The sequence below is a fragment of the Dendrobates tinctorius genome, unplaced genomic scaffold (genome assembly GCF_039654945.1).
Source record: "Dendrobates tinctorius isolate UK_male_01 unplaced genomic scaffold, ASM3965494v1 ptg000387l, whole genome shotgun sequence".
Classification (NCBI taxonomy): Eukaryota; Metazoa; Chordata; class Amphibia; order Anura; family Dendrobatidae; genus Dendrobates; species Dendrobates tinctorius.
The window spans coordinates 76439-97343 of record NW_027362053.1 but is presented as its reverse complement, the minus strand read 5'-3'; the positions used below and the strand labels follow the sequence as shown (position 1 = coordinate 97343).

General features: G+C 44.5%; 1 protein-coding gene across 9 annotated transcripts in view; it reads right to left on the bottom strand.

The window, feature by feature from the left end:
- Positions 1-20905, bottom strand: part of KDM2A (lysine demethylase 2A) — a 240164-nt gene that overhangs the window by 177880 nt on the left and 41379 nt on the right. For all 9 annotated transcript variants that reach the window (XM_073563336.1, XM_073563333.1, XM_073563331.1 and 6 more), the window contains 6 exons: positions 20742-20837; positions 18594-18732; positions 18427-18505; positions 18259-18305; positions 17422-17600; positions 7514-7620 (listed from right to left, as the gene is read on the bottom strand). In XM_073563336.1, coding sequence (XP_073419437.1) covers positions 7514-7620; positions 17422-17600; positions 18259-18305; positions 18427-18505; positions 18594-18732; positions 20742-20777 — 587 coding nt within the window. In that variant the 5' untranslated portion in view covers positions 20778-20837. The remainder of the gene's footprint in view (positions 1-7513; positions 7621-17421; positions 17601-18258; positions 18306-18426; positions 18506-18593; positions 18733-20741; positions 20838-20905) is intronic.

Sequence of the window (20905 nt, the reverse complement as noted above, 5' to 3'; positions counted from 1 at the left end):
CACATAAAGGAAGTACAGCAGACATATACCTGGGCAGACCTAGAGAGATTGGTGAGTTTAAAGGCAGGTGACATACTAGGACATCTAATTAAAACACACACAGATGTGGCAAAGAATCAGGCTTGGGGCATGGATGATAAATCTGCACGGTCTGGGGAGACGTACTGTGAGTCACTAAAACAGTGGGCTACAATGGAACAATCAGAGCAGTCTGTACTCCTGACTAACGTGACACAGCAAAGAGGAGAGAGTGTAGAGATGTACTTTGGACGGTTACAGCTGAAATGGGCAGACATGGGGTACATTTGCATAAACCCACTTGATGTTAGAGTACTGGTGAATGCATTCATTGACGGTAGGAACAAAGACTTACACGACGCAGTACAGACAGCCAGACCTGAATGGAGATATGTAGATCCGAAAGACCTCCTTAAGGTAGCTAAAGTAGTTGAGCAAAAAAGGACAATAAGGCTGGAGTCACACACAGCGACTCACCAGCGATCCTGACAACGATATCAATGTGTCAGGATCGCTGGTGAATCGCTATGTGATAGCTGGTGAGCTGTCAAACAGACAGCTTCACCAGCGATCAGCACGGCGCCGCTGTGCACGTTAGTAACCAGCGCGCTGATGCAGGAAGCTGGTAACTAACGTACACATCGGGTATCTAAGGGACGTGCGTCCCTAGATACCCGATGTGTACGTTAGTTACCAGCTCCCTGCATCAGCGCGCTGGTAACTAACGTACACATCGGGTATCTAAGGGACGCACGTCCCTTGGATGCCCGATGTGTACATTAGTTACCAGCAGATTGGTGGTCTCCCGCCTGTCACACGCAGCAATGCGTGGTGGCCAGTGGGAGACCAGCGACCAAAAAAAAAAGTCCTGGCCTTTCCTGCAGCGATCAGCGATACCGGCAGGGGGGCCGGTCGCTGATCGCTGTCACACACAGCAATCTCGCTGGTGAGATCGCTGTTGTGTCACAAAAATTGTGACTCAGCAGCGATCTTGCTAGCGAGATCGCTATGTGTGACGTGGCCTTAAGACAACCTGTCATGTATGCTGGAACACAAGGAAAACAGTGGAGACGTAATAAGGGACCTAGAAACAGTGAGGTGCTGGAATTGTAGTACTTACAAAACTTGTTAGTGGCAATACCCCTATGAATTTACTGTCATGATTAAATTGAAGAGGGAAAAAAATAAAAATAAAAAAGGAACCACTCCTCCTTGTTTAAAGCAATACCCCTAAAGCCTAGCCAAATCAATGGCCCAGAGCAGAGATATTAGAGAGTATGTTAAGGCAGGGGTTCTGGTGCAAAGATCTTCCCCCTGCAACACCCCTGTGTATCCAATTATGGAAAAAGGACTCAAGGGTTTGCTGACACTTACAGAAAGGTTCATGACTTAAGGGCTATTAATGATGTTACAGAGAGTGTGACCTCAATCGTCCCTAACACACACACACACACACACACACACACACACACACACACACACACACACACACACTACTGTCACAGATCCCAGTGATGTCAAAATGTTTTACAGTCATTGATTTAGCAGGTGCGTTTTTCTCTGTACCCCTGCACCCTGACTGTATCTTTTTCCTTTACTCATAAAGGTAAACAATATTGTTGGACAGTCCTCCCACAAAGGGTGAAAGAAATCCCCTGCCATCTATTCAGCAGTGATGGCAGGGATCCTTGAGTAGTGGCAATCACCTCATCCGCTGATTGTACTATTACAGTACGTGGATGACCCTTTGCTGTTCTGCCTGGACCAGAGGACCTGCAGGGAAGCCACAGTTTCCTTGCTATGTTTTTTAGCAGGAAAGGGCTGCAAGGTCTCACGTGACAAATTACAGTATTGCAAACAAAAGGTGACATTTTTGGGACATTGTATTGCCGAAGGTACGAGACACCTGACTGAGGACAGAAAACAGGCTATTCAAAATCTCCCTCTACCCAGGTCACATCAGCATCTACGCACCTTCCTAGGTTTAGTGACCTACTGCAGGCCTTGGATAAGGTCTGCTTCACAAATGATGCAACCACTTTGTGACTGCTTGTCATCAGACCCCTATGATCTCACTCAAGAAGCAATTGATTCCTTCCATTCTCTCAAACTGCTCATTGTGTCAGCCCCGGCCTTAGGCATTCCAAATTATGACCAGCCATTTTTCTTGTTTTGCACGGAGCAGGGAGGACATGCTACTGCAGTACTGACAACTACATGGAGGGAAACAGAGACCAATAGCTTACTACTCAGCACAATTATACCCAGTGATCAGAGGGTCACCTACATGTGTCCGTGCGGTAGGAGCAGCTGCACTACTACTAGGAAAGGCATGCGAGATCACTCTGACGTTTCCTTTGACAATTTATTCCCCACATGACATCCATTCCATACTTGTAGAAGTTCAACCAAAACATCTGTCTATGGCCAGACAGCTCCGACTTGAGTGTGCTCTACTAATTCCTGAGTATGTCACCCTCAAAAGGTGTAATGTTCTGAATCCAGCCACCCTCCTGCCTGTGGATTCAGAAAAGGGGGAATTGGTGACCGTTTTAGCAAGTGAGGAAGAATACTTTGACATGACGCATGAACATGACTGCATAGAACTGATGAGTCAGGGGACAGTTGGGTTTGCACACGTTCATGAAAAACCTGTTCCCTTATGCAGATTTTGAGTTTTTTGTAGATGGCTCCAGATACCACCAGGATGGACGATTCTACACTGGATATGCAGTAGTATCCTCACATGAGGTAATGCAAGCTGAACCACTACCTCCTCAAATGTCGGCACAGGAGGCAGAGTTGAAGGCACTCACTGAGGCGTGTAGAGCAGCTACAGGTAAAGTCGCTAATATTTACACAGATTCGAAGCCCATTAAAAATGCAGAGCTGGTGAAACAATTAATGGAGGCATTGATGTTACCAGTCCAGGTTGGCATTGTCAAGGTAAAAGCACACACAAAAGGTGACTGCGTGGAGGTAGAGGGCAAAAGAAGGGTGGACGAGGCTGCTAAAGTAGCACAAGGCGGCCTAGAGTGGACGGTGGAGGGGAGTCAGCGTATTCCAGCCACACTGAGCCTAGATGTCCTGAAATCGCTCAAGCAACAGGCTGCGCAAACAGAGAATGTACACCGGAGGAGACTGGGAGCTGAGCTGAACTCAAACGGAGTATGGGAAAATAAGGATAAGTTGTGTCTACCGAAATCCCTGTTCCCGATCATGGCGCAAGCAACACATGGCCCCACTCACGCCTCAAAAAGTCACATGTGTGCCATGGTAGATGCCTTCTGGATCACTCCTGGTTTCAGTTACGCAGCCGCGAAACTTGTACAATCATGCCTCACCTGTGCACAGCACAACCCAGGTAAAACAGTAAAAGTCCCTAAGAAAACGACACCTAGGCCTCGCTAACCGTTTCAGAGACTGCAGATTGACTACATACAGCTACCTAAGGTAGGAGTGTATGAATATGTCCTAGTATGTGTAGATCTCTTCTCTGGTTGGCCGGAAGCCTATCCGGTAAAATATGCAAATGCTAAAACGACTGCAGACAAACTGATGAAAGAACTGATCTGCAGGTATGGTGTCCCAGAAACCATAGAAAGCGATAGGGGTAAACACTTGACAGGAGAAATAATGAGGGAAGTCATGCAGGCCCTGGGTATACAGCAAGCATTTCATACACCATATAGGCCACAAAGTAGTGGGAAAGTGGAAAGACTAAATAGGACACAAACTGAAAATTCAAAAGGCCATGGCAGACACAGGGAAGAGCTGGGTAGAGTGCTTGCCTCTTGCACTCTTTTCAGTCAGACACACTCCAAATAGAAAGACAGGCTTGACTCCCTTTGAAGTACTGTTTGGTAGTGCACCAAAGACTGGTCTGTACTTCCCACAGGTGCTACAAATGCAACACGGTTCTATGACAGCCTATGTCCAGGCCTTGCAGGAAAGACTTAATGTGGTGCATAAACATGTGTTCTCATCCATTCCAGATCCTAATGCCAGTGCAGATGTGCATCAGCTGAATCCAGGTGATTGGATGGTTATACACAGACATGTGAGAAGGAGCCTGGACCCACGATTTGACGGCCCCTTCCAAGTCCAGCTGACCACATCCACCTCAGTAAAACTTGAGGGAAAGCCCACCTGGATCCACGCCAGTCACTGCAATAAGGTCCTGTCAACAGTAGAATGACTGTACTCCTCATCACCTTGCTGGCAGTGACAGGGTTACTGCACTCTACAGAGACAGATGATAAACTCTTAAATGCGGACTGAGACAACAAACTTATTCGGCATCATGCTTTTCTCAAAGGACGTGGAAGGACAGAAACCGAAAGACTGTTGGATCTGTACACACAGCCCAGTATCTGCGAGGACTATGCTCGTGTGTGTTGAGTCTCTTGTCCCCAAGCGCTTGTGAACAGAAGGGCGAAAAACTCCTAATCCAGACTCACTGGTGATCTGGCATATCTGACGCTTGGTCAGAACAAAAAGCAGCTACAACAAAACAGTACTGGTCGAAAGTTTGGAAACCAGTGCATGCAATGGTTTTCTCCTTGTTCTTATTGGGCACACTGTAGCTTCAGACTGATGGCAGCAAAGCCATAAAAAGAAAAAAAAAAAAAACACACACACATGTAAGCATGGAGAAAAAAGAAAACTAAAACAACTCACACGCTTGAAACAGATATCACCTGGAATGGCTTCCAACAGTCTTGAAGAAGTTCCCAGTGGTGCTAAGAACTTGTTCGCTGCTTTATCTCCACTATGCGGTCAACCTGATTTGAGGCTGGGTGATTGTAGAGGCCATGTGATCTAATGGAAGCCCTCCAGCTCTCTCCTTCTTCGTCACACAGTCCGTACATAGACTGGAGGTGTGTTTTGGGTATTCACCTTATTGCAACACAAATGATGTACAAAGTAAGCGAAAACCAGATGGAGTGTCATACATGCAGAATTATGTATACATGCTGGGTAAGTGGCTTTGGATTTTGAAATAATCACCAACAGTGTCACCAGCATATCACCATCACACCGCCTCCTCCTTCACGCCAAGCTCCACATATGTAGAAATCAGCAACACACCTTTTTGGTCTCACCAAGACAAGGCAGTTGGTACCAAAAGTCTCAAATTTTTACTTGTCAGTTATGTTTCTTGGCTCAAATGAGTCTCTTCTTGCCCGCAGCCCTCTGCAATGGCTTCTTTGTAGCAATACAACCAATACCTGGATTTCACAGTCTCCTCAGGACAGCTGATGTAGGGATGTGTCCACTGTTTGATGTTTGTGCATCATTTATGAGGGCTGTAATTTGCAGTATCTGAGGCTGGTAATTTATCTTCTTAAGCAGAGGCAATTCTTGGTCTTCCTTTCCTGGAGAGATCATATTGATTGACGGTATTCATGACTGCAAATGTGAATGCCTTGAAGGTTCTAGCAACTTTTCCAGATTAACTGACCTTCATGTCTTAATGATGGACTGTCATTTATCATTACTTGGTTGAGTGGTTCTTGCCATATTCTGGCTTGGAACAGTTGTGAAAAAGTGCTCAACACTTCAAGGACCTGTGTATCAACACTGCGTCTGCAATACACATTTGAAGGTTGCCAAAAACTTTCTGAAGGCCAGCGATTGTACAAATTAACCTTTGAGAAGGCATACCTGTTCACTGGAAGCCATTTCAGGTGACAACCAGATAAAGCTGCTTGAGAGAATGGCAAGGGGGTGTGTAAAGCTGTTATTAGAGTAAGGCTATGTGCACACGTTGCGGAATTGCCACGAAAATTTCAGCGGGAATTCCGCAACTCCCCACCGCGGGAAATAATTTAGAATTCTGCATGCGCAACTCCCGCGATTAAGCTTGCAGAATACTAGCGTTTTCCAAGCGATCGGTAGCATCGCTTGGAAAACTGATTGACAGGTTGGTCACACTTGTCAAAACAGTGTTTGACTAGTGTGACCAACTTTTAATATTGAGGCTGCCTATGCAGCATCAGTAGTAAAAAGCTAGAATGTTAAAAAAAAAAAAAAAAAAAAATGGAGATATTCTCACCTTCCAGCGTCCCACGCAGCGTTCCCAGGCCTCAGCGATGCTCCCGGAAAGTCCCATTCCCAGTGATGCCTTGCGACAATGACTTTTGATGATGTAGCGGTCTCGCAAGACGGAAGGTGAAAATAACACCATTTTTTATTTTATTTCTTTTTTTTACAGGGACATATGGTACCCAGGGCCTGGAGGACAGTCTCCTCTCCTCCAGACCCTGGGTACCATCCGCACATTTTCCGCTTACTTTGCGCATGGTTTTCATAGCCACATGTGGAAAGTAAGCGGAACAATGCATTCCTATGTGTGCGGAATTCCAGCGATTCCGCACAAAGAATGAGCCTGCTGCGTATTTTTCCGCGATGCGATTTTGCCGTGGAAAAATACGCAGCATTAGCACAGCATGTGCGGAATGCCATTGAATACAATGGGCTTCTTATTTTATGCGTTTTCGTGGCAAAAAAAACGCGGCAAAAACGCATAAAATCGGAGGGAATTACGGACGTGTGCACACAGCCTAAAAGTGGGTTCTATGAAAAATGTAAGGTTTAACACATTCTGATATGTTTCTTACGTTCCTTTACTTCTTGTTTCCATGTGTTCCTTTGTTTTGCTGCCTTCAGTCAAACTACAGATGCACATTTCAAAAAATTACATTATATTTAAAAATTTACATTAAAATTGCTTTAAAAAGTAACCTGACAACAGGATTTACCCTGCAAAAAAGTGTTAGAGTGCCGTATCAGCCTCCTAATTACATTTGTAATAATGTCCTTATTATAAATGTGCTTATGTATTTGCTGCAAAACGGTTTAAGTTCTGTGCCTCTATCCCCAGACTAGTCCTGTAAAACTGTCACTCATCTCTACGCTTCACTGGCTTCACGACTCCCCCTGCAGCGCGATTGATAAACCAGCGTGTGCAAAGAGAAAAGGGAGAAGTAGTCTTCCTTCTGGTCCTCATGTCTAATCAGTGATGGGGGCAGGATTACAGATTACCCTGACTGATCTGCACGCCAGACAAAGTCCTCTAGTAATAATCTCATGCTGATAAAACACTGATTGTATTGAAACGACAGCATACAGCCTAATAAATGACACATCCTTGGAAACAGTCTCTCGGCCTCCACATTATGTTGCTCTCAGATTAAATAGCAAACACCTGCTGAGATTCCACTGCCTCTCAAAGTTGTTTCTGCAACCAGTACCAGAGTTTTCAGCTGGACTGATTGAATACTCACTGCCAGATTTCCTTGTTTGGCTAATGACATCACGCAGTGAGATGAGATATCAAACTAAAGATGTTGATGCTGGGTAGGGACACAACCTCATTGACCTTACCCCAAAATTAATTCTCCTTAAATTTTGACACATTTTGTATTAAGAAAAGTCAATCATGTAGACAGCACACACCACTCACTACATACAAAAACTGATTATAACTCACTTCTGCACTTTGGGGTACTGCATTTCCTGAATGGAGTTTGTGGATTCGGTCTGCCGTTCTTTCAGGTGTCTGGGCCAGAAATTGTCAACCCAGTCTATTTGATCTACCTGTTTGGGATGCAAAAAAACAATGCGTGACACAATAAGGAAACAACATTGGTGCAGATGATGCTTAGAAATGGCAAAATACCGAAGTATATGAAACAAGTAAGAAAACGAGCAAAGTTACATTAGCTAGATGGCAAAGTGTAGCATCCGAGCATGAACAATACATGTGAATGTGGAATGATCAACAAAAAAGAAAGCGGATGACAAGTGTAAGTGAGTACTGGAGCAACAACTGAACCCATAACGTGACAAGTGACCAAATGATCGTGGGATCCTCTAAAAAGCTCTCATCTATAAATCTTTAATATCAGAATATTTGAGGCAATATTTCTTGGAAATAATCATAAATGGGAAGAAGGTTAAGGCTAAGTGCACACGTTGCAGAAAATTTCTGCACAAAAACCTGAATCCCTTCCCAGAAACCGCACCTATTTTTCCGCGGCGGTTTTTGTGCATTATTTGCGCAGTTTTGATGCGTTTTTGATGCGCTGTTTACCGCAGCGGTTTCTAAAAGCATGGGAGAAGCCTAAACCGCGGAAAAAAACGCAAAATTAATGTGCATGCTGCGGTTTTTACCGCGATGCGGTTTTTTCGCGGTAAAAAACGCATCAATGTGCACAAAAAGTGCAAAATGCATAGAAATGACTGTGCACCTTATTTTTAGCGGTTTTATAGTGAAAACCGCGGTAAAAAACGCTAAAAAAACGCTGTGTGTGAACACAGCCTTAGGCCCTGTGACTGAGGGCCACTGGAATATATTCTTGAAACTTAATATCATGCTTTGTGAAGAACAAAGGCCATCACATATATTTCTAATACATACAGTAGAAAGAATAGAATCCTTAGTTTTCTATATAAAATAGGATTGTGATTAGATGATGGATGTCCAAGATGTAACGCAGAAAATTCCCACTTAAAAAATATAATATGTAACTGCTCAGCATTGGGTGCACTTTAAATGGGATAATTGCTATAATACATACAGTTTATAAAGTAAACCTGCAGTGGGATCTTAGAATGAATTTGTGTGTTGGAGTTACTGGAGTATGAAATGAAAAATTACCCAATTTAATTTGGTATTTCACAAATTTTATTTCAGGCCAGAAAAATATAACCCCTCACTCGATACACAATTCTGCTCCCACTGTCTCAGATTTACAGAATAGGATGCATAATAAGACTCAAAAGGAATTTACAGGAAACAGAAAACTATGCACAGATATGAGAAAGTATGGGGACCGTAGCTGAACACCTCGGGATTGCTATCTGCTTTGTTAATAACGGAAAGAATGATGGAACTAATAAGCACACATTTCATGCAGATTATTGGGTGTTATTTCAAAAACAAACTAAAATCACATATGTAGTCTTAAGCTAGATGATAAATGTCCATCTTATTAAAAAGGTGAAGAGACATTTAAGGAACGCTACTTAATGGTTTAATAGACTTTCATGTAATTCACCAGGAAAAACTTTAGGGTATGTGCACACGTTGCGGATTCATCTGCGGATCCACAGCGGATTTGGCCCTGTGGATCCGCAGCAGTTTTACAAGGTATGTACAGTACCATGTTATCCTATGGAAAACAAAAACCGCTGTGCACATGCTGCGGAAAATTCAGCATGGAAACGCTTATTTTCCGCAGCATGTCAATTCTTTGTACGGATTCCACAGCGTTTTTACACCTATTCCATTATAGGAATCCGCAGGTGTAAAAACGTAGGCAAAATCCGCAGTAAAACGCAGGCATTTTGACCTGCGGATTCTGTAGATTTCGCGCAAAAAAATCCGCAACGTGTGCACATACCCTTAAGTGGATCCTATAACATTCTGTTCTGAGAAAAACTGGAGGATTTGAAGAATGGGTTAGAGAGAGAAGAGAATGTTTTTTTACTATGTGTTTTATTATTTGCATTTATTTGACCAATGTTTTATTTAAAGACGTTGTCCACTACTTTAACATGGATCACCATGGATGACCATAGGATAGGTCATCAATGTCTGATTGGTTGGGGTCAGACAAGCGGCAGCTCCGCCGATCAGCTGTTCTGTGTCAGAAGCCAGAAATGCTCAATTGGAGCTGCTCCATCTTCTGATAGAGGCAGAGGCCAGATATTGCACATCCACCTACTATTGATTTGAATAGGAAGTGGCTGTGCAGTACCCAAATAGCCACTACAAGAAGACAGAGCAGCTCTGAAAATGAGCATTTCCATATGGTGGCCATTGTGACCGAGAACAGCTGAACGGTAGAGGTACTGGATCACGGACGCCGACCAATGAGACATAAAGTAGGGGGCCAACATCTTTAAAAAAATAAGTTGGAAAATGTACAAATGGCTTAATAAAAAAAACAAAAACAAAAAAACACACAACCACAAGTTTTTGGACTAGAAAATAAAAATTAATACATTTTAAAAAATATAAAAGTTTAAAAATCACCCCCAATTTCACCAATTCCAAAATAAAGGCATTTGAAATCAAAATTGAGAAAAACATTTTACATCTTCATGTACATAAAAGTCTGACCTATCGAACTAAAAAAAGAAAAAAAAAAAAAAAACACACAAAGTCTGCTAACAAAGAATCAAAACAATAGAACTCTTCCATCAATTTATTTACCTCCCAAAACACAATGAAGATCAATTAAAAGGTTTTTTACACTTCAAAATGGTATGAATAAAATTGTCTGCTCAATAAGCAAACGCTCATACATCTCCATACACCTAAAAATCACTGTAAACGTACTGCCATGGATATTGTTAAAGGGTTTATCGAAGACTTTTAGTATTTTTTTTTTTTTTTTTACTATGGGCCTAAGAACTAACAGGCAGGTAGTTGCTAACTACCTGCCTGTTTGGTATAGGGACAAGCTTTGCTGGCTCACTCGGCAAGTCTGCTGTCCCGCACTCATCAGTAGAGCAGGTCTTCCTTTTCCGGTCTGACCTGTCAACGGGGCACTTATGCCGATCGTCAGCTTGTTCCGGACATCGGAAATCTCTGTTTGTAGTCCAAGTGGGCGTTTCTATCAAGTATTCTCTGATGCCATGTGCTTTCACCCGTGTCTCCCAAATGCTGACAGTCACAGCACAGCAGCTACTGCTAATCAGCTGCCAAACTGTGACTGGCAGCATCTGAGAGGGAGGGGTGAAAGCACATGGCACCAGAGAATACTTTGTAGAAAATAGAATTAAGTCTTACCGGTAATTCGGTTTCTAGGAACCTTCCACGACAGCCATATCGGAGGATGTCTCCCCGCCCTAATGGGGGACAGGAAACGCACAAGAGGTTAAATAACCCTCCCCTTCCTGCTACCTCCAGTGTTTTTTCTGTACACACTAGCATGTATAGTTACCACCAAAGAGCAGGAATAGTCCAGTAAGCATCAGATAGGGAGGGAAATTAGTGCTGTCGTGGAAGGTTTCTAGAAACCGAATTACCGGTAAGACTAATTCTATTTTCTCTAGTCACCTTCCACGACAGCCATATCGGAGGAATACCAACAACTAATTTCTTAGGGAGGGACAACAGCCTGCAGAACACGTCTGCCAAACGTTAAATCCCTGTTGAAATTTAGTCTATAATGTCTGGTGAATGTATGGACAGACGACCAGGTGGCGGCTCTGCATATCTGCTCAGAAGATGATTTCCTTCTTTCTGCCCACGATGTTGATAATGAACGAGTAGAGTGGGCTTTCAAAGATGTAGGAGGGGGAAATGTTCTGTGACGAGTAGGTCAGGCTGATAGCTTGCTTGATCCAATTCGCGATTGTATTTTTTGCCACCTTTTTGCCTTTACTTCGACTGGAAATTTGAATAAATTCTGGTCAATCCTCCAGGCTGCTTCTTTCGTGTTGGAGGGGTTTGCGCAGAAGGAAGGCAATACAATGTCTTGGAACCTATGGAAATTTGAGACTACTTTAGGCATAAAGGAGGGATCTAACCTCAGGACGATGCTATCCTCCGTGATGGTTAAGTATGGCTCCTGTATTGAAAGGGCCTGCAATTCTATGCGCCTTACGGTAGTAATTGCCACCAGAAACACAGTTTTTAGCGTTAAGTTTTTCAGAGACGTGGAAGACAGTGGTTCAAACGGCTCCCTGGTCAAGCCCCTGAGTACTAGGTTCAAGTCACGGGGGGGGGGGGGGGGGAATCAGACTACGGGGTCTAGGACGGATCCTAAATGCTGAGGTTATGAATCGCTTGATCCAACGATGGTTTGCCAGATCTTGGTCGTAGAATGACTTATCTTGGTCGTAGAATGACTTAAGGGCTGACACCTGGACCTTTAGAGTGCTAGGTGTGAGCTCCAGATCTAGGCCGTCTTTAGAGTTTCTTCAAGATCTGTGCGATATTAGAATGGAAGGGATCTGGAGCATTTGGGGGAACACCAAGATGAGAACTTCTTCCAAACCTTCCCGTAAATGGCGTTAGTCACTGGTTTCCTACTCTTCTGCAGAGTTTGGATTACTTTTTCGGATAGGCCTTCAGCCCTTAGAATTCCGGCTTCAGTAGCCAGGCCGCAAGGTTCATTTTGTGCGGGTCTGGGTGCAGTAGAGGGCCCTGGTGAAGGAGATTGGCCCTCTGGGGTAGAAGTATTGGACCTTCCTGAGCCTTGTTTCGTAGGGCTCCGTACCAACTTCTCCCTGGCCACAAGGGAGCTACTAGGATTGTAGTGACTTGCTCTGCCCGTATCTTCTGCAGTGTTCTCGCTATCATGGGAATCGGAGGGAAGGCGTAAGCCAGATTGAACTGCCACGGATGGGAGAAGGAAGGCATCTACTTCCCACGCTCCATCGGTGGGACTGAGGGAAAAAAAACGTTTCCACCTTCGCGTTTTGACCGCTGGCAAAAAGGACCACATTGGGATTTCCCCACCTTGACACCAGAGACAAAAAAACTGTTTGGTCTAGGCTCCATTCCCCAAGATGAACATCCTTCCTGCTGAGGAAGTCTGCCACCACATTGTCCAAAGCCCTTAGATGTACTGTTGATATGGACAGCAGATGTTTCTCTGCCCAAGAAAAATTTCTTGCAGCCACCAATTTTAGGTTGAAGAATTTCGTGCCTCCTTGGTGACGGATGTAAGACACTGTAGTCATATTGTCTGAGTAGACACGTACATGATGGTTTTGGACAAGGGTTGACGCTGCCATCAACGCTTCTTCTACCGCTTTCAGTTCTCTCACATTTGAGGAGCTGGCTCTGACGCCTGGAAGTGTGATTTCCCCTATAGCATCCCAGCCTCTCTGACTGGCGTCTGTGGTGATGATTTTCAGGGGGAGCTGATCCCAGCTTATACCCCCTGCTGGAGATTCTGGTCGTTCAGCCACCATAGGAGGGACGACTTCACATGACCTAGAAGAGGGGTTCTCTTGCTCAGTGTATTCCGACATTTCTTTGAGCATCGGAGTACATAGGACTGAAGGATCCGAGTATGGGCTTGAGCCCAGGAGACTGCTTGGATGCATGCTGTAAGCGAACCTAGTTTGGACACAGAGTCTCTCAGGGTTGGTGCCCTCTGGTCTCTGAACTTGAAGATTCTCTGAACGAGGTCAAGCTGTTGTTCCCTGGGTAGAAAAGATGTTTGCTTTTCTGAGTCCAGGAGTATTCCCAAGAACTTTTTCCTTGCAGAGGGATGAAGGTCTGATTTTTCCAGGTTGGGAATCTAGCCCAAGGACTGTAAAATTTCCAGAGATTTCTCTACATCCTGGTTCAGGTAAGATATGGATGGAGCTATTATTAGGAGGTCGTCCAGGTATGAGACAATGCAGATCCCCTGCTGGCGAATGAAGATCATTGCTTCTGCCATCACCTTGGTAAACACTTGAGGGGCTGATGACACCATGAACGGCAGGACATTGAACTGGTAGTGGTTGACCTGGGACCCCTGGGACACCGCAAACCTGAGGAATCTCCTGTGGTCTGGATGAATCGCGACCGTGATAGTAAGCGTCCTTCAGGTCTATAGAGGTCATCACCCAATTTTGTCATATGGGGGGGATTGCTGATTTGATCGACTCCATCTTGAATCGTCTGTACTTCACCACTCGGTTCAAGGGCTTTAGGTTTATTACAACCCTGTGCTTCCCTGAGGGTTTTACAATTACAAAGAGGCGAGTGTAGTGGCCTCTGCCTATCTCCTGTTGTGGAACTGGGGAGATCGCTCTTGCTTGCAGAAGTGTTTTTATGCCTGACAGCAAGGATCTTTGGAGGTGCGCCTGTAGGGAGGTTATTCTCAGGCATTGAGGGGGAGGACTCTCGAATTCCAATCTCAGTCCGTCGCGAATGGTGCGAAGAACCCATTGGTTTGAAGTTATGGACTGCCATTGATCTATGAAATTCGAGAGTCGGTCCCCGACCGGAATACTGTCATTGTTTGTCAGTAGGGTTTTGTTGTTGTTGGGGGGCCAGAATATTTCTGCCCTTACCTCCTTTCGGATAACTCCACCGGCCCATTTTGCTCTAGGTTTCTTTTGTTGTGGAACTGACTTCTTATCCGTGGCTTTCTCCAGGATATCATCCAGAGCTGGGCCAAATACATAATTCCCCTGGAAGGGAATCGCACAGAGTTTTGTTTTTGACGTAAAGTCTCCTCCCCAAGATTTCAGCCACAGTGCTCTTCTGGCTGAGTTGGAGAGGACCACAGACTTTGCTGCTACTCGTATGGATTCTGCAGAAGCATCAGCTAGGAACCCAGTTGCTTTTTGTAAAAGCAATAGGGGAAGAGAGTCAAGGATTTCTTCCCTGGAGGTCCCTTGAATGAGGTGGTCTTCCAGCGTACGTAGCCAGCGAAATAGGGACCTGGCTACACACGTAGAGGCTATATTGGCCTTAAGCAGGGTTGTGGAGGCGTCCCAGGATTTCCTAAGCAGGCTCTCCGTTTTCCGATGCATGGGATCCTTGAGCTGAGATGAATCTTCGAATGGAAGAGCCGTTCTCTTAGTCATCCTGGACACCTGTACGTCCACTTTAGGGACCTCCAATAGGGAGCAATCTCCCTCTAAGGGAAACCGATTCCTCAGATCTGAGGGGACACTAAGCCCTTTCTCGGGGAGGGCCCATTCCTGCATAACCAGATTTCAGATGTTTTCATGAATGGAAAACCCCTTTTGGTCTTTGGGCTTCAGGCACCCAAACATTTCATCCTGGATAGATCATTCCACTTCCGCCTCCTCCAATCCCATAGTGCCCCTTACCATACTAACTAAATCCCCCATGTCCTCAGACGAGAAGTAGTATTTTTTGTTATCGATTTTGGGGGCGGAAGTGGAACTCTCATTTTCCCACGCATCCTCTGAGTTAGAGGTATCAATTTCGCCCGAGTCCGAGTCAGATTCCCCAAGGGCCGCTTTCCTTTTCCTAGCAGAAGGGGGCTGCGCGTCGGGATCTGGGCAACAGTCATCATAGAAGTTGAAACTTCTTGTTTGATGAGGGTTTTTATACTGTCCAGTAGGGAGAGCTGCTCTGCACGTATTACGTCATCCGTGCAGGGCTGACATAGCTTCTTCCTATATGCCGAGGGAAGTTTGGTACCACACACACACACTTGCGGCTCGGTTTCTTTATAGGGTCAGGGGCCTTGTCTCCCTAAAACAGAGAGAGAAGGCATACTAAGTCACCTCAGAGACCACTTGGACAGAATAAAAGGGGGACCCACCCCGCTACATACAGTAGGAGGGTGAACGCTGGGCTCCGCAGAAGCAGATCGTGAGGGCTTATCGCCGTCCATGGTCAGTCTGTCACAGTCACCAGTACAGAAATGGCCTTACCTGGACGCACCCAGACCAGTGTTTTAATAGCCGAGGTCCACCAGCGTGTTCCGTGCTCCTCCTCCCCTGGTCCACAGGTGGGGGTCATTGTAATCACCCCTCCTAGTAGCTGATTCTGCAGTTGCAGCGGCCATCCCGTTCCCCCACCCCGTCTGGGGTGGCTGGCTCCGCCCCCTTGACCCGGTCCAGCCTCTTGCTCTAGTGGCCGGTCGGTGTGACGCTGGGAGTCAGTAGAGCCACTGACGGGGGGAGGGCCCGGTAATATCAGCCGCATAAGCGTTCCATCCGGGAACGCAGGAGGGAGGCCAAACCGGAAGTTCGGCGCCGGGTCCTCCGTCACTTCCGATGCGCGCGCCTGCCGCATGGGGAGGAGGACGCCGGGGAGCTCAGAGAGGACCCCGGCCGCACATCACCGCCTCGCTTTACCCCGCAAAGGGGCGCAGAAGAGGCGGACAGGGGTCCCGAGTCTCGCCGAAGCGGAGACGGGAGCAGCCATCACACGGAGGAGAGCGGAGCCCCCGACAGTCGGGCGCCCAGCTTCAGGTAACCAGCATAGTGCCTCCGGTCGCCGGTTACGGCAGCACTATTGAACCTCTTCATGCCCCATAGGGGACAGGAAAAACACTGGAGGTAGCAGGAAGGGGAGGGTTATTTAACCTCTTGTGCATTTCCTGTCCCCCATTAAGGCGGGGAGACATCCTCCGATATGGCTGCCATGGAATGTGACTAGAGAAACGCCCACTTGGACTACAAACAGAGATTTCATATATTGCACTCCAAAGTCAACAAATCTCTCTGGGGGAGCTCAGGAATTCTTACAGAGTATTTAATTATTTTTTTTAGCAAGAGACAGATCCTATTTAAGTGGGAAAAAAATTCAGTTTGTGTCACCATTTTCAGAGACCTGTAACTTTATTACTTATCAGTCTAACAGATGTGAAAAGGCTAATTTTTTCATGCTTCATTTTGTGGGACACGTGTAAACTGAAATTGCCAATTTTGCTGGCTTCTTTATGGGTTAAATAATTTTGAAATTAGACTTTTGCAGATGTGGTAATAAAAAAAATATATTTCTTTAAATTTAAATGGGGGGATGTTTCAAATTTTTGTATTTATCACTGTTAAGTTCACTATGGGAATGAAAAGTATCTGTAATCACTTGATGACAAGTACTATACAGCAATACTTTCGTGGCAATACTTCCTGTGGCTGAGCACAGAATACTAAAGCTGTGTTCACACACAGCGTTTTTTAGCGGTTTTTACCGCGGTTTTCACTATAAAACCACTATAAAACCGCTAAAAATAAGCTTCCCAGTCATTTCTATGCATTTTGCACTTTTTGTGCACATTGATGCGTTTTTTACGGCGAAAAAAATGCATCGCGGTAAAAACTGAAGCATGCTAATTAATTTTGCGGATTTGTCCGCGGTTTTAGCTTCTCCCATGCGATTTGAAACCGCTGTGGAAAAAAACGCATCAAAAACGCATCAAAACCGCACAAAAACCGCCGCGGAAAAATAGGTGTGGTTTCTGGGAAGGGATTCAGGTTTTTGAGCAGAGATTTTCTGCAACGTGTGCACTTAGTCTAAGATGACCGCAGTGGGGCCCTAGAGAAAACCTCTGGGTGACACGGAAACCCATAAACACACCTCAATCAAATTGCAGGTGAAAAAACGGGGAAAAGGGCCCCAGTATAGTCAGCCCAACTACGATCGCACCACCTAAATGCCTCTGCCAGAGATTAAAATGAGTAATCAGGGCCAGTTCTGTGATACTGTTAGAAGCTTATTCTGACAACATAACAAAAAACAGGCACCTACTCTCTGTGGAGCAGGCTCAGGTCCTGAACCTACTACATACACCCCCACAATCACATAGTAGTATGTTATTGAGAGGGAACAGGGTAAAAGAAAAGGCACTTTTGACAACCACTCACGATCTTAATTGTGAGAGGCGATTATATTTAAAAAAAAAAAAAAAAATCTAGAGAAATCATGAACAGTTAGATTTGAGGCATGCTGCTAACCGTGGCTGGTCTTTGAACCAAGTACTCCAGCTTGGTATGGCTGAATTCCAGGCTTATCACATTGTACAGCTTCTCCCGCTCTTCTTGAGGAGTTTCATAGTACTTTGCCCACTGCGCCATGGTCATTTCAATTCCTTTTTGTGTGCCAACATCCATAACATCCACAATACGCTTGCTCCCTGGAAAAGAACGTGTTATTACAGGTCAAGTAGATAAATTACATATTCTCCTACACGTTGCACAGTAATATTTAAGTTAAAATGTCCTACAGACAGTGGATGGACTATGTAACAATTTACAGCTAACTAGGCTCTTTAGTCTTCTCCTACACATCCGCCACATAGGTGAGCATTATAAAAGGGCTTTTTCTTGTTTTGCAGGTCAAGTTGGGGGAAATGATATTTATCAGGCCTGAAAGATACCCACCTTACTTGATATGGGCCAAACTTGGTGACCGGTTCCCTTTAAATCTACCAGTCAAAAAGGTCATTTTGGCAGCTATATTTTCAATCCACAAAAAATAACCATGTTCATTATTGTGCAGATTTGCAAAGAGCACTCTCTACAGCGCAGAAGTATTGGTGACCAAGGTGCCATCCGCAGGAGATGGCCATTGGTCCGTTGGACTTGCCTTTAAAATAGCAGGTTACAAAGCATGAATAGGTGTATGGTGGGGTGGGAGAGTAAGGATTTAAAGAAAATGTGTCACATCAAATAACGCTATTAACCTGCAGCTATGGAGCTGATCTGCAGGTTAATAGCGTTAGAAACGTGTCCAACCGCAGATACGACAGATTTCCTTAAATACTAGGCATCAGATATTATAGTTTTACTAACCTACAAACAACTTGACATCGTTCACACTGAAGGTGGGATCTGGCATTCTAGAAAAAAAAAAAAAGGAAGAATATTAGCTTCACTGGACACAGGAAACTCCCCAAGTCTCATTATAAACAGACCTAGTGAAGGTCTACCAAACCTGACGACCACAGAAAATCTACTTGCCTGATACCAAGCCCCTCAGAGCTTTCAAATATCAGTGGGTCCCTGAGCCCACGCTGCTGAACGAATTGCATGTTGAAGTCTGGAAGAATAAGATGGATGCTAAAGGTAAGGGGCAGGGGGTAATGAGACAAAGAACAAATTCTGCTCTGCACTGCTCAAGCGTTCACCTCTGCCTTCCATGTAGATGATGAAGTTGGAGTTGTACTTAGGGCTGTGCAGTTTTTCTTCCAAGTCAAATGTTCTCTTGCCCTCGATCTCCTCATCGGAAATTCCATCATCTTCATACTTTCTACGGAGAGTGCGTCTCTGAAAGGCCAAATTACAGATATCTAACATTAGATGCTTCTCAGACATATAACAAATATCCATAAATGAAAGAATGTGATAAAATAATGTGATTTTGTTGAGAGTATTAATATCAACTTAATTGGACTCAAATTCACGTCTGAGCATCATAATTGTAGTATTAATTTTTTGGATCTTACAATCATAAAGGAACTGGATGGTGCCATCAGTACTTGTGCATACCATAAACCTACCGTAAACAACTTGTGAGGTGGACAAGTCATCACCCAGTCCCCCTAAAGAAAGGGATACACAAGGGGCAGTTTCTCCATATTAGGAGAAACTGCTCTGATATGGGTACCTTTAGTAGGCAAGCGGGAGAGCTGTATCAAAGGTTTAGATCAAAGGGTTACCCATGCCATGTCATGTGTTGGATGGACCCTTTAATGAGGCTCTATTGAGGGATAGTCACTTTTGACAACTAAAGACATCCAGGCAGATGCTATTAGGGATCAGGTTAATCTCATGAGAACTTTTGATGGTCAAGCTGATAGGGTCTACTATATTTTCAAGAAGCATTGGGGGATACTTTTAGCGGATCCCAATTGCCGAGCATTATATACAGAAGGGGTATGTTGGTCTACTATATTTTCAAGAAGCATTGGGGGATACTTTTAGCGGATCCCAATTGCCGAGCATTATATACAGAAGGGGTTTGTTGGTCTACTATATTTTCAAGAAGCATTGGGGGATACTTTTAGCGGATCCCAATTGCCGAGCATTATATACAGAAGGGGTATGTTGTTTATTGGAGATAGGCTGGTACATAGCCTTTATCAGAGACTAAAAATTTTTTTAGTAAATTCCCCAAGTGCTTGGGCATATGTTTGATTTCTATTGTTGGTGGCCATCTGTTTAATGGAGGACCTGTCTAGCGGTGCTCCCGCACCTTGCTTGGTGTGCTGGTGTAAGCCCCGCCAGTCAAGTCCTCCATTAAACAGATGGCCACCAACAATAGAAATCAAACATATGCCCAAGCACTTGAAGCTCCTAAAGAGAATGCCAAGAGTGTGCAAAGCAGTAATCAAAGCAAAAGGTGGCTACTTTGAAGAACCTAGAATATAAGACATATTTTCAGTTGTTTCACACTTTTTTGTTAATTATATATCTACAATTTTCATAGTCAAGAAAACTCTTTGAATGAGAAGGTGCGTCCAAACTTTTGGTCTGTACTGTATGTATGTATATTAGATTATCTATGTTAGATTACTGTATATACATATATAGAAAGATATATATATATAAAATCTATGTATCTGAAACCAAGCAACCCCATGACTAAGACTGGGGAGGGTCGAAACATTGGGTGTTTCAGCTATCTTATTAATTTGAACCTATATTCTTGTGGCACCTCTTTTGGATTTAACTGCTCAATAAACTCATTATACATTTTTGCAAATCGTCTAAAGAGTGTGCGGTGAATTCTAGCTATCTCTGGGACTGCAATAAGTCCTTCCACCAGCACTGCGCAGTTTAGACCTGAGTGCACACCAATTCTTCCTCACTCAACCTCCACAGTCAGGCAGAAATCAGTCAGGCCTATTGAAGGTTTGTTCTCTTTTCATTATTGATATTTTACCATTTTTTGCACTGGGTAAGAGTTTAACATTTTGGAATAAAAGTTTGCTTTTAAAGGGAATTTATGTACACCACGATAAAATAACCTATACTAAACTGGTAAATCCAGTGCTGCCTCTCCCGGAATCCAGCCAGTCTTTTGTAGCTGTGCTGAAAAGAAAATGAGTTTCTGGCTACATGGCAATTACTGGCCTCTGTGGTGATGGAGGCACAGGCTGCAGTTGTCACATAGGAGTAGTCGCTATGTTATCAATGTAGGACAGCTAAAAGACCATCGGGATCACTGGAGGGTTGATGCATCCACCACGCAAGTAAAAGTTAATTCAACCCATTTCCTTCTTTGTGGCCAATACCATATCAATGCACATGGAGAGAAGGAGAGTGTCACATACCAGTCTACGGCTGTAACGAGCTTGCTCGTCCTCCATCTCTCAAAATCTCCCCCCCAGAACAGGGAGAGCACTGGACTTTCCACCAGAATCAGTGACCTGTAAACACAAAGAGCAATAAACAGTCACATTTATAAAGAATGACATTCGTTAATAGGTGCACAATA